General features: G+C 39.5%; 1 protein-coding gene and 1 long non-coding RNA gene across 5 annotated transcripts in view; one reads left to right on the top strand and one right to left on the bottom strand.

Moving 5' to 3' along the window:
- The window catches only part of LOC143840364 (uncharacterized), a 93,007-nt gene that overhangs the window by 10,559 nt on the left and 68,921 nt on the right, over positions 1-13,527 (bottom strand). The gene's annotated exons all lie outside the window — the stretch shown is intronic.
- The window catches only part of CLYBL (citramalyl-CoA lyase), a 216,183-nt gene that overhangs the window by 177,753 nt on the left and 24,903 nt on the right, over positions 1-13,527 (top strand). For both annotated transcript variants that reach the window (XM_077343818.1, XM_077343819.1), the window contains exons 4-6: positions 3,584-3,685; positions 5,381-5,474; positions 6,926-7,093. In XM_077343818.1, the coding sequence (XP_077199933.1) occupies positions 3,584-3,685; positions 5,381-5,474; positions 6,926-7,093 (364 nt within the window). The remainder of the gene's footprint in view (positions 1-3,583; positions 3,686-5,380; positions 5,475-6,925; positions 7,094-13,527) is intronic.

Below are 13,527 nucleotides of genomic sequence, written 5' to 3'. Positions count from 1 at the left end.
AAAGAATTTCCGTTACCAAAGCTTTACTTGAAGGTCTTTGTCTAATTTTGAATGAGTCTTTGGGACTAGTGAGGCATATTTGAAATTGGCTTCAAAACTATATTTCAAAAAGTAATACTTTCAGGATAAAAGTTAGAACTGCATATAGAACACATACTAAGTTTTTTAAATTTCACAAAAATTACTCTCTTATATACTGTTTTGACAAACTATGACCTCATCAGAGCAAAATAAAGAAGGCTAAAATTTGACCTCTTTTCCATTATCGTAAAAGTAAACTGACTCTCAGTTAAATGCTTGGTGTACATGGAAGATTCTGGAAACCGTGGATAGATGGAGAAAAGCATTTTAGCAACATATGAAAAATTATGGTGAGAAGGAGAAGTAAAGGTCATTCCTTAGGGCAACTAGAAGAACAAACAGGAAGCTTTTAACTAGTGTTTTTAATTAGCACAGATATTATTTCCTGTCCAGTTCTCTGTTTCTTCCTTTTTAATTGCTGACAGGTGTGTTTGCGTTTCATGACTGACTTTTCAGCCAATAAAAACCTGAAATGTAAATGGCTGACATGTCAGATTACTTAAGAAAACTTTGAAATAGGCCTAATTATGCTATAATTGTTTTAATTGTTAAGGAGGGACATGTTTTATTTTGTGATACCATTATTTCTGGGAAATACCTCTAAAGTAGTAAAAATTCATTTGGATGTTTCATCATTTGAAGAACCTTGAATGCACAGAGAGTCTCTCTGTATAAAGTCCATGAAGAAAAATAAATCTGGTATCATCTAACCCTTGGTCACATTTAACTCACAACAACTTTTGTACAGCGAATATTACTGAATTAAAAAAATAAAACTATTACATTTCTACATAGCTGACCATTAGATAATATTGAGGGGGGTTACTAACAATTTTTTAAATTGAAGTTGATTATTATCCAAAGCTTGCTGGTTATACAAGGAAGCAACAAAGAGTCTTGTTACATCTTAAAGGCTAACAAATTTATTGTGCTGCCAGCTTGTGGAAGGCAAGATTCACTAGATGCTTTGCTGGTTTTGCTACTGTAAGATAACAATTATTCTCCTGGTATATTATGTTCCAGCCAATACCTTGGTATCAACAAATATGGCTTACCTTGAAATGAGATCTTCAAGCTCCCCCCACCCCACATAATTTGACCATAAGAAGGATTTTTAACACTTTTCTCTTTCGAAACAAAGTTAGCCTTGGATTATATTACCTCACCACATTAATTTATTTCAAACTTTTCCAAACTGAGGACACACCATGTTCAGTTAATGCCATCAACTTTTGTTTTAAGGCTGGCTAAGCATAACGGTAGGCTTTTTTTTCCAGCTATTTATTTTTCCCCCCTTCATTTTTATTTATGTGAAGCATAAAACCTGGAGACTGAGGCCCAACTAAAAGATGGGCTTACTTGTTTTCTTTTGTATGAGAATCTCCTGCTTTCCTTTTGTCCCTAGTATGGGTACTTGTTTGACTGGCATGGCTTATTGGACTATAACAAGCATAACTCTCCCTTCTTTGTCATGGGACAATTCTCCCACAAATCCTGAACAGTGGGCATTCTTCCCAACACACTATCGGGTGTGCACTGGAATTGAAAGAATTGCTAAGGCCTGCTACTTCATCCCCTCCCCAATCTTTGTTTTTTGCCCCCTCCTCCTTTTTTTCCATCCCCTCTCACTGAAATGAACACTTTACCAGGCCGGAAACATTTAATCGTCTCCTTTTGAAAAAAATTAATTGAAACTTCTCCACTAGTTGCCTTTTGTATTTGGTGCTAATAACCATTAAAAAAAATCAAATAAAGTTTTTTTTTTTTGGGGGGGGGGGAACGATAGTTCTGAAAAGCTTCCCATCTTACCTTCCCAATGAAATGCAGTAAAATAAAGATTGAGATAAATAAAATAGATTGGTGGCATTTGGGTTGGGTTTTTTTTTTAAGGGCTTAGCACACAAAGGGGTTGCCATTTAAAATTTCATTTCAGGTCATAGCCAGTTTAAACCAGCCAGCTTGCTAAAATGAGATAGAGCTGAATGGCATGCTGAAATAGTTTTATTATTGCAGTTTTGTGGATTCCTTAATTAATCAGAACTAACTGAAGTGTCACTCCTCTGTTACTCTGCCTGGCATTCTTCATGCAAGCAAACTGCAGAGTTTTCTTTTTAATTCCTTATATTCTGTGGCTAACTACCATATGATTTGACAGGCTGTGTGGTGAGGGTGGTGACAATACACGTTAAAAAATGAGGGTGTACTTTTTTTTTCTTGCAAAAAGGTGTGATTTATTTTTGCCTAATGTAAAGTTACTGCAAATTGGTTAGAAGCTTTTTAAAGATTTCAGTGATTAGATTTCCCTTTCTTTTGGGGAGGGGTGAAGTGGGGGGGGGGCTAAAAGGGGAAATAACACCTCTAATCCAGCTTCTGGAAAATAGGCTGCCAGCTTTTAAAATGAGTTTCCTTTCTATTAGTCAGAATATTATGCTAAGCCTTAAGCATTAGTTTTTTATGTTGCCATAGCAGCCTTATTCCTGCAGGGTTGTGACCTGTGATGATTACAGTACAAAGCTTATAGGGTCTTGAAACCCCCTTTGAAGATGAAAAGTCTTTGATGGTTTATATTTATGCAAATCTCTTAGATATGATTTACCCAACTGAGACTGAATGGAGAGATGATTAAAATTCTCTTTTCCTTTGATATCCATTAATGGTTAAATATTCCTTAAATATAAAATTGGTGTATTTGTTTTTCCCCCCCTTCTTTTATTGACTAAAATTTCTTTAACATGTCTGTGAAATGTTTATCTCCCAACACATTAATAGATCTAGAAAGACATAATAGATTTACAATATACAGAGGTAGTTTCCTTCTCCCCCCCTCCCTTTCCCTTTTTGAAAGCGAGTGTGTGGGGGGGGATCTATGCAAGGGCTTTTGTATATTTCCAGATGATAGATTTTGGAATTTGGGCTACCCCACCGGCGGCTCAGAGCTAGCTGTGAACTGGTCTCATGGAAAAAATTGGAGAGCTTTGGTCTTCAAAGAACTAAACTTCCTTTTTAAGGCCCTTCCTAGGTAAGCAAAAAATTATGAAGAAAAGACCCCCAGAACAAAGGGGAACGGTGCCGTAATGAATAATATGGGTGCCACTTTGGAGGAACATTCACAGCCATGTCAGTGTCAGACATGAAACAAAACAGAATGTCAGGTATATCAATACTTCTTTGTTTTTTAGGAGCCTGCTGATTTGCATTTAACTAAGTCAGGGTGATAGGTGTTAGGCAAATATTTTTGCAACTGAACCTTTCCACTTCAAAATATACAGTAATGCTGGCATTCTAAATGATAGGCCTGTACGAACTGATCTCTTCCAGAGCTTGGTGGGGTTTGTTTTGTTTTCTTTTGTTTTCTCATTAGCACTCTGGCTTTGTTTATTCTGTTTGGTTGCATGTCACACCAATGCAAAGTTTAGAAAGACATACTGTTTTATAGATATTTGCAGGAGAGCATATCCTGACTATGTTTCCCACTCCTCTTTTCCATTTGCTCTGTTTTTAGTTTACAGAGAAATTTGCAGGCTACACAAAAGGCCGAATACTTGTAGAACCAATGCATTTCATCCCTTTTGTGGAAACGGCAAAGGGGCTGCTCAATTTTAAGGTAAGCATGAATGTAGCGTAGTGAACACTTCTGCATAAAGTTGTCCATTTATGATTGATAGGCAAGTAACGGGGGGGGGGGAGTGGATTACAATTCTAAAAAAGAATTAGGGTTTTTTTTGTTTATATGCAAGCATTAATTATCCATAGTATTAATGGAAAAATTAATTTGTCCTACCAGAGACAATTCCTATATAACAATTTTCTATTAATATCACATCTTTGGGGATTTCTAATACAAGACATGTATCTCTTGCGCTCCAAATATATATAATGGTGTTAAATATCTTAGCAGCTAACCTGATAATGATTAAATAATCATGGGTGTGTGGATGTACATGCTTGAGTATGTATATGTGTACAGTCTAACATCTTGAGAAAGCCTTTCACAAAACATTCCAATTTTTAAAATTCTGTTCCATGGTGGCAGCAATTTTTTTTAAACAACAGGCCTTGCACAGTATAGGGATAATATGGCATTAAATTGTTGGAACACTCTTCCATCTGCCCTGTAAAAACGTTATTTCGGCCCCCCACCCCATCGAGCCTTACAATGCAGCTTGATGTTGATCAAATGCATGCAAGTAGCCGCCTACTTTTGGCATCCAGCCTGTATGTTTCTGTGGAGGAAAGATATTAACAATGATGAAATTGAAACAAGAGTGTGGGCCTAGGCTATGCCAAGGTTTCCTGGGAAAGTTTTGTGTTATTAGGTGGAACTTCTGGGAGCCGCTTGTGGCTACCGTGTTGGATAACCTGTTCTTTTCCAGAAGGTCTCAAATATTTTTTTTCTGCCAAAATGTACTGGATTGGTAATGATATATGTTGGTGCTTAGTAGGAGTCTGTTTTCGTTTGATTTTCTCTTTTCTTTTAACCGGGCTTCTCCCCTCAGGGTGCAAAGAAAGAAGATTCATAAACTCTGAATATAAAATCTCAACTAGTGTTGCATATACAAAGTAGCCCATCCTAAATCACAACACAAAGGAGATGTACAGTTTGCATTACAGTATACTGAACAAATGCAAGCCAAATGAACTGCATTTTTGAGATGTCGCAGATGCATTGCAGTTTATACTGTAGTACTGATTTCCCCGCCACATGTGTCATGTTACAGTTTGCCACCAGACACACACACACACACACACACACACACTGGAATTAGAAAACATTTGCTATAATCTTGAGGTGATGCTCCAAAGCCACGTTTGCTTTGCCCTTAGCATTCTGTGCTACTTGTTGCATTTCACACTAGCTGTTTGAATTGTAGCTGAAGATAATGTTCAGTACTCTTTGAAAACACCACCTTAAAAATTCGTTCCTCAGCGCTGTTAAGGCAGTGTATACAGCGAATTGTGCCCAAGATACAGATAAGCTGCAGCAGTATAAAGTATCTCTGAGTTTTTAAAAGTATTCAGAAGTTGTAAGTATTATCACTTTAAAACAAAAACAATATTCTGCGGCTACTGTCATTTCAGACTACTTGGCATGTTAGAAAGTTTATTCATGAAAGGAGGGGGGGAATTCTGTGCTTTAACCACAGTTGGGTATATTTGTATCCAAAACATGGAATTTTATGGTTGCTTAATTTTTAAAAACACAGCATCGAAAGGGAATCCACCACTGTCTAAGGGGAGACATAATTTTAGATGTAGGATTAGGAACTTTCTGACAATAAATCTAAATTTGTGCTTCAAGGCGGTCTGTGAAGAAACACTGAGAGCAGGACTCCAAGTTGGCCTTCATTTGGATGCAGTCGTCTTCGGAGGAGAAGATTTTCGTGCCAGTATAGGTGTGTCCTTTCGCGGGAAGGGTTTGAGAAAACGTGTGAAGCATTACAGCTAACAGCCTGACAGACTGAGTCATGCTTAAACCCATTTGAGGTCCACTGAATCATGTACAGCTAAATCTGTGCTGGACTGTGGCCTTTATTTTTTAAAATGGAACCTACCACTAGTATATTCGCCATTCTTGATCACATTAACAGGCTTGAAGCTTCTTTGTGCTGCTTCCCATAATTCTCGCACTTGTGCAATGAGGATTATTGCTGTCTTGAAATCTAATATCTATTACAATTATAATTTAGAAAAACACTCGGTCTGCTAATTGGTCTCTAGCTAACAATGAAACATAATTGTTGATATCAATTGAATAATCTGAATGAACACGTTTATATACATATTTTTAAAGAAACATGCTTCGCACATGTTGAGGCGAGTGTTTTAGTGTATGGGGAAGACCAGTGTGAATATTTTAAAATAGTTTATAATTACTTGCAATTTTAGTTTGATTTGACTGCACACATGGTACTATTTCCCCTAGGAACTCTAGTAATTCTCTTTGCCTTCCTGCCTGCAGCTGCTGGTACAATTTCTTCAGAATCAAAAAGAAGGCCAAAATCACCTCTCTCTATTATTTACCTGTGACTAAATGCCTTCCTCTTGATTTGATTAATCTCCATAGCTTTTTGAGTGCAGTTCCCAAATAATCCCAAATGGGAAAACATTAAAATAAAAGTAACAACTTAATTATGAAGAGCAAAGACGGAAATCGAAGTCAAAACTGGTACTTTTCATTTCAGAAGAGAGTGGTTAGAGTACTGGGTATTCTTTAGATTTCACAAATACTTTTTTGAAAAAAAAAATCATCACATGATTTTTTCCTCAGTGTTCTGACCGAGGACACAGTTCTGCACATGAAGCCAATGCCTCTGAAAACAATGGATGTCCTTCCTATCAATGTGGATAAAATCAAACAGGCTACAATAGAAAACAATCATTTTTAGCTGAAGCTGCATTTATTTCGCACACATAAATGGAACTATCATGGTTAAATGTGAGTGCCACTGAATAGTTTAAGTACAGAAATAACATTACTTCTTTTGTGAGTGTTTTTTCCCATTTGTAATAATAATGGACAATAGGAAATGGTTACTAAAAATAGATCCACTCTGAATTTTGTAATGAAGAAAAGCTCCCTCATCCCTATGTGCTCAGGTCACAGGATTTGTTTTTAAAGTCCCAAATGGAAAAATTGAAAAATTACATTTTTTTGTAAAAGCAGTTTTGATATTTGGTTTACAGCAACAGAGCTTTCTTATAGCTGTTGCAGTGGAGTCGTTTAACAGAGAGGACTTTTCCATTTTGGGGAAACAAAACTAATGTTAGATACGTTTTCACTGCAAAGAATTTTTTAACCAAACTGGAACGTGTACCATTATTTTGTCTTATGCTTTCTCTTCAGGTTCATTGAGCAGTAAAGACACCCTTGATATTCTTTATGCCAGGCAGAAAATTGTTGTCACAGCAAAAGCTTTTGGCTTACAGGCCATAGACCTTGTATACATTGACTTCCAAGACGAAGAAGGGCTCCGGAAGCAGTCAAGAGAGGGCGCTTCAATGGGTTTCACTGGTATGGCTTTCGAATAATGTTTGAAAGATATTGTCCCATCTTCTTAATCATAAAATAGGTGTGCTTTAAAACACGCTTTCTCACCTGCTTAAGCTACCTGGAAGTAGCAGAAAAGTCCAGTCGTAAAATGTTTGACATTTATTTTTGCCTGTAAAACGGCAGGCAGAAGATTCCAAATGCAAAATTGAGCGTTTAAAGTCCTTTGAACAAGTCACACCCAAGTGTGTTACTTTTTTATTGTTAGTGAAAGTGAAGTATAAACTATGGTTGCAGTATGTGTGTTCTGCTCATATATTTCCAATGAGATTTGGCTGCAAAGCTGCATACTGTTTAAAGCTGCATACTGTACCATGCCCTAGAGTAGTGATCCCCAACCTGTGGGCAGCGGACCACATGTGGTCCTTCGACTAATTGGAGGTGGGCCCCGGAGGACGCCTTCTTTCCCCCCCCCCAGCCCTTTACTTCATTGTTGTGGCATGTCTGTATCTTATTTTGAAGGGATGTTTAAACATTAACATAGCGATCAGAGAGCGTTAGGGCAGTGGTTGAGAGTAGAGGAGTAAACTACCCCCCCACCGGGCCTCAGTAAAAGGCGTTGAGTGGTCCCCAGTGAATGGTCCTCAGCGTTGAGTGGTCCCCGGTGATAAAAAGGTTGGGGACCACTGCCCTAGAGATCTGGGTCCCTAGAGAACATTTATCCATAGGGTTCATTCAGGTGGACAGCCATCTTGGTCTGAAGCAATGGAACAAAGTTTCAGACCTTTGACACCTTTAAGACCAACAAAATTTAATTCTGGGTATAGCCTTTGTTGTTCCATTTATCCATGAGATTAGAGCTGATGCATTTGGTGATCCAAATTGCAATTGTTTGCATTTTTAAATAAAATCCCTGAGGAATCCAATGTGCCAATGAACCTATGATTTATTTCTGTGTCAGTCTTTTTCTTGAATTGCTTTTCATAGGCGAGGGGGTACATCGATCCTGGCTAATATTTGGATGAGAGAATTCCAAGGATTTGGTTAGTAATTCCTTCAAGGAACACTAGGGGTTATGACCAGAGGCAAGAAATAGCAAACCACCTCTGAACATCCCTTGCCTGGCTGCCAGACCATCAGCAGATCTCCTGGCTACACTACAAATGCCATATGATAAATAATAAATAAATAAAATAAATTATTTGAGTTGCTTTTCCATAGCCAGGATTGTTTCCCAGTAATTGCCTGTTCACCTGATGACATCTACAAGTGTTGGCAAGACAGGCCGACCATCAGGCTTCTTGCAGCTGAGCCCATCCCTGTAACACAGACGGTTAGCCCACGATTCGTGCTCTATGTCAGGCGGGCACCCCTATGACATGTGGCACATAACAAAGCTTTAGCTTTGTGATAAGAATCAGCTACTTGGCTCCCACACACAGATGATAGCATTCTTTAAAGAACAACAGTGGCAACATTTCAATGATACGTCTCATTCAAGTTAGATAGAATACGTTTGTACAGATATGCTAGTTTGGGGGGGGGAAACTACTCTTTGAAGCTCTTAATCTAGTGAGAAGCATGTTTTTTTTAAAGGGAAAGAAGTCTGAAATCAGATATATATGAAAGCTGTAGGTTTCTAGAGAAATACTGCTAGGAAAAAACACCAATTTACCATCATAATTGCAATAAGACAAAAGATGATGCTATTCTCTCAATTATTTGGGCCACTTTTAAGCAAAAAGTTTCTTTTATTTTCCTGTAAAAGTTGAATACTAAGTGGGCTACTTAAATTATCTCTCCTATGTATGACCAGTGTTCAAAGTTCATAAATGCGACCAAGTCACAACTAACTTATGGCAGCTGTATCAAGGTGCTTTCGAGGTAATTAGAAGCAGAGGTGGTTTGCCATTGCCTTCCACTGCAGAGTCTTCCTTGGTGATCTCCCATCTAAATGCTGACCCTGGTTAGTTTCCAACTTCTGATGAGATCAGGCTATACCATGCGGCCTTCCCTCCCCAAAGGTTTCTTGTGTTACTGCCAAGGTTGATGGCCAAGAATCCGAAACACTGTGTGTTCAAGGGGAAGTGATCTCCCTAAATTAATCGGAGCTCCAGACTAGCACCTCGTAGGATGTGAAGGGTTGCAGCTAGAAGTAAAAATTGACCTCTGTCTCTCCATGTGTGCACATGGAAACATTTTGCACATGTCTCTCTGGATTCCTAGCAAGGATAACAGAAGAAGTTATTTCCACTACCTGTGTGTGCTAAAGATGATGTTCATTAAACCAGACTGCTTTATTCTAGCACAAGAAAAATAGAGTCATAACAGTAGAGATGTAAGGCAAAAGCTAATTAGTAAACTGTCACAACATTCAAAACATTGGAGAAATAAAACTGTTTTTGTGAACCACAGCTGAACTCAAGGGGACTGATTGGATGTTTTAACAAAGAATTATCATGTGGCATCATATGGCTTAATTTGGATGTTGTGACACAGTTTACTAATTTACCATAATTAGTTTTTGCCTTATAGCTCCACTGTTATGATAATTGTTCATTAGTCTGAGGAAGTGTGCATGCACTCGAAAGCTCACACCTTGAATAAATCTTTGTTGGTCTTAAAGGTACTATTGGACTCTATTTTTTGTGTGTGTGCTACTTCAGACCATCACAGCTACCCACTTGAATCTACTTTATTCTAGATAGTGCTTGATCTCTGCAAAGGTGCTAGTGTCATCATGGTTTGATTCGGGGTGGATTCCTCTGTTGATTAAACTTACTATGGCATGATGTTGGAAACTGCCCACTTAGTCAGCAATAGTCATGTATCCCAAGACACTGAGGCCCAGATTAGATATTCTTAACTAGCTTTATTTAGCAGCGTTATTTGCCTTGTGAACATGCCGAGTTAAAAGGGTGGCTTCCTCCCACTTTTTCAATGAATGTTTAAGAGATTCTCATAATCATGTACTAATACATATTTTAATTAATGAATAAAAAGTATAAAAATTACTAACCTGGAATGCACTTAGAATAACTGAAGTAGCTAAGAATTGCTACTCAACCTTTTAAACGCTGTTTGGAGGGGAGGATCTATCATTGTACCACTCTTTAATAATCTTGATTAAAGTGCATTGAAATAACAAAGTTGCATTATGCCATCTTTTGAATGGCCCATTCCAAAGGTACAAAAACTGCAATTCCCTACTTTCCAGGATTTTAGGATTTTTTAGTTAGCAGAGTTACAGTGGCTTACGTTTCTAAAAGTGATGAACATTTTCCAATATAATTGCTAAGATTTTGATGTGATAACCATTGTTCCACATAACAACTGCTCATGACTCTGTACAGATCTGATGTATTTTTGCCATATCACTGCAAACCATTCATTATCAGCATTTTGCCATGGATGGCAAAACCTACCATCTGAGTAACGAGGCTCATGGACTCAAATGGGTCATCAAGTGATAAGAACCACCACAGGTTCCATCCTATTAAACTGATAACTGTACAGTAACCAATTTTTAAACATCTGCCATAGAAAGGAATTTAAATAATTGGACAAATCCTTAAAAAGGTAAAGGTGTCCCCTGTGTAAGCACTGTGTCTGACCCTTGCGGTGATGCCCTCTAGCGTTTTCATGGCAGACTCAATACAGGGTGGTTTGCCAGTGCCTTCCCCAGTCATTACCGTTTTACCCCCCCCCCCCAACAAGCTGGGTACTCATTTTACCGACCTCGGAAAGATGGAAGGCTGAGTCAACCTTGAGCCAGCTGCTAGAATCGAACTCCCAGCCTCAGGGGCAGAACTTCAGACTGCATGTCTGCTGCCTTACCACTCTGTGCCACAAATCCTTAAACAACCACTATTCCTAAAGCAGGTGATCTGGTTCAAATTAAAGAAACCATTTTGCTTCTAGTCTGTGAATTCCCTGTGCATGCATAATGGATTTAAGGCCCAATGTCTTGGTGGATTATATCTGAAGGTGTTATCAGGTGGCACTCTACTGAGTGAGTAAAAGACAATGAGTTGGATCCAATGAACTGTGAGCAGAGTTCCACTTGAGGAACAGATTTTTTTCTACTTCTCTCTTACTACAAACCCAGGCTAGCCTGATCTCATCTGATCTTAAAAGCTAAACTGGGTCAGCCCTGGCTAGTCCTTGGATGGGAGACCTTCAAGGAATAAGTTTGTGATGTGTAGGCAGAGAGTGGCAAATCACCTCTGAACTTCTCTTGCCTGGAAAACCCCACAGGGTCACCATAAATCAGCTGTGATCTGACAACACTTTCTACCGCCACCATTTGGCACTTGAAAAAATGCTCCTGATAGTCAGAAGATCTTTGGGAACAACTTAAGATGCAGCTCAGGAAGCTGCAGCTCAAGTGAGAAATCCATAGAAATTGTGCATCACCTTTATGGAACACTGGAACTACTCTCACAGAACCATTATGCACAGGTCGGAATGCCCAAAATGGCGGTGACAGAGCTTCGGGGAAAATTCCCGATTATGCCCGATGTCACCGCCATCCAGAGCCTGGCCCGACCCAGGCCCTTGGAAGTCCTGTGTTAACGAAACGCGGGTTCTTCTGGAGTCCTAGGACTCCCGAGGACACAGGCGAGGGCTAGCCCGACCAAGCCCAGTGCATAATTGGAGGAGCCGGACTTTTGGCCCGGCTCCTACCCCGACCTATGGCATCCCTGCAGGAATGCCTCTTGCCCTTGCCAGCTCCGCAGCTTCGCAGAGTCGACAGGGGCGACCCCCCCACCCCCACCAAGGTGGGAGAGCAGCATGCTCCTCCCCACCATCCTGCAATGGGGGCCCCTGCCACCAACCCCCCCCCTGCAGCCATTGCCGCCAATTAGCAGCATTCCTGGCGCTTCTGGCCCCACGTTGCCTGCGCAGGGCCCTTGCATCGGCACAGCTGGCGGAGCTCCATCCCCATGCATACACAGGGAACGGCGGGGCTTTTGGCTCTGCAACAATGGCACGGCAGCAACGCGGCATAGCTGCCGCTGTGTATAATGGGTCACAATGGCACTTTGTGATCCAACCCTAGAAACGGGGGGAGAGCTGTGTTTACAATAAACTTTCATCTGTCAGACAGAAGAGCTGTGTTGGCTAGAAAGTATCTAAAGACCACAATTCTCCAGCCACTGTACCTCAAGAGGTCAATTATATCCAGCAGTTGAGGATATGGATGGTAGCTAAACATCTTTTTATAATTAAAAAATGAAAAATATCTAAAGAAAACATAGGATTAGTATGAACTTTTATCCCTGCCATTCCCTTTATCCCAGGTAATATTCAAATCTAGAAGTAGTGTTCGATTTAATATTCCACTTTTCACTACCAGATGGTGTCTCAAAGCGGCTTACAGTCACCTCCCCTTCCTCTCCCCACAGCAGACACCCTGCACTGTGAGTAGCCCAAGGTGTCCCACCTGGCTGCAGATGGAGGAGTGGAGAATCAAACCCAGTTCAGCAGATTAGAAGCCACCACTCTTAACCACTACACTAAGCTAGCTCTCTAAAAACATGGCTGCAGTCCTGTGCAAAATTATGCATGCTTATATAAAAAGCAATGAGTTTCAGCATGTGTAATTCTGTATGGCATCACATGTATATGGTTATTCAATGTTAATTTCAGGTGTGGAGCTATCACCTGTCTGAATAACTTTTTGTGTCTTTCAAGCATCTTATCTATTATAATAATAAATAAAAAATTAAAAGAACCCATTTTAAGCTATAGTCGCATGTATATTGTCACGAAAGCCATCAGGGCCCAGCTAAAACTGGTGATTCCTATGAAAAGGGGTATGATATTAGTGGACTCCCACCAAATAAGCTTATGTTGACCAAATGCGTTCCAAATATGCAAATTAATAGCTGATTCCTGTGACAAACTCAGCTTTATTTACAACTTGTTAAAAGTCTGAACGTTCCTGTAATAGCACAGCTTTTTAGATGTGGTTCCAGGTTCAGAATTATTGCAATATTACTCAAAAAGTAATGGACGTGTTTATCTTTGTTATATGTGTACTGTTACTATTAAGTCCTTCCATGGTTCCTCTATATTGAACTGAGGCACATTTTTTGTGGTTTGTGCCTTTAGTTGGAAACCTGAGTATCCCCCCTTTCGTTATTTGCAAAAGGAACAGCAAATCCAGATATTATTCAAAAGTGCTGGTCAGCCATTTATAACGTTTGCAGCACCAAAGGGAAAGTCATGCAAAAGGGAAGCCATGATGTGTGATGGATTGCACAGTTTCCCGTAAACTTTCTCTTCTGTATTAGGGTGGAAGTACTACATGCACCCTTCAACAGGTCCATAGCCACAGTGATCATACAAGAGTATAAGGACGGTCTAATAATTAAACCAAACAGAGAGAAACAGACCTATCCAATGGCATATTCATAAAAGAAAGAAAAATGTCCTTCTTTTGTAATTTTCCT

The sequence above is a fragment of the Paroedura picta genome, chromosome 6 (assembly GCF_049243985.1).
Source record: "Paroedura picta isolate Pp20150507F chromosome 6, Ppicta_v3.0, whole genome shotgun sequence".
Lineage (NCBI taxonomy): Eukaryota > Metazoa > Chordata > Lepidosauria > Squamata > Gekkonidae > Paroedura > Paroedura picta.
The sequence above is the reverse complement of the archived record's forward strand: the minus strand, read 5'-3'. Positions and strand labels throughout refer to the sequence as shown.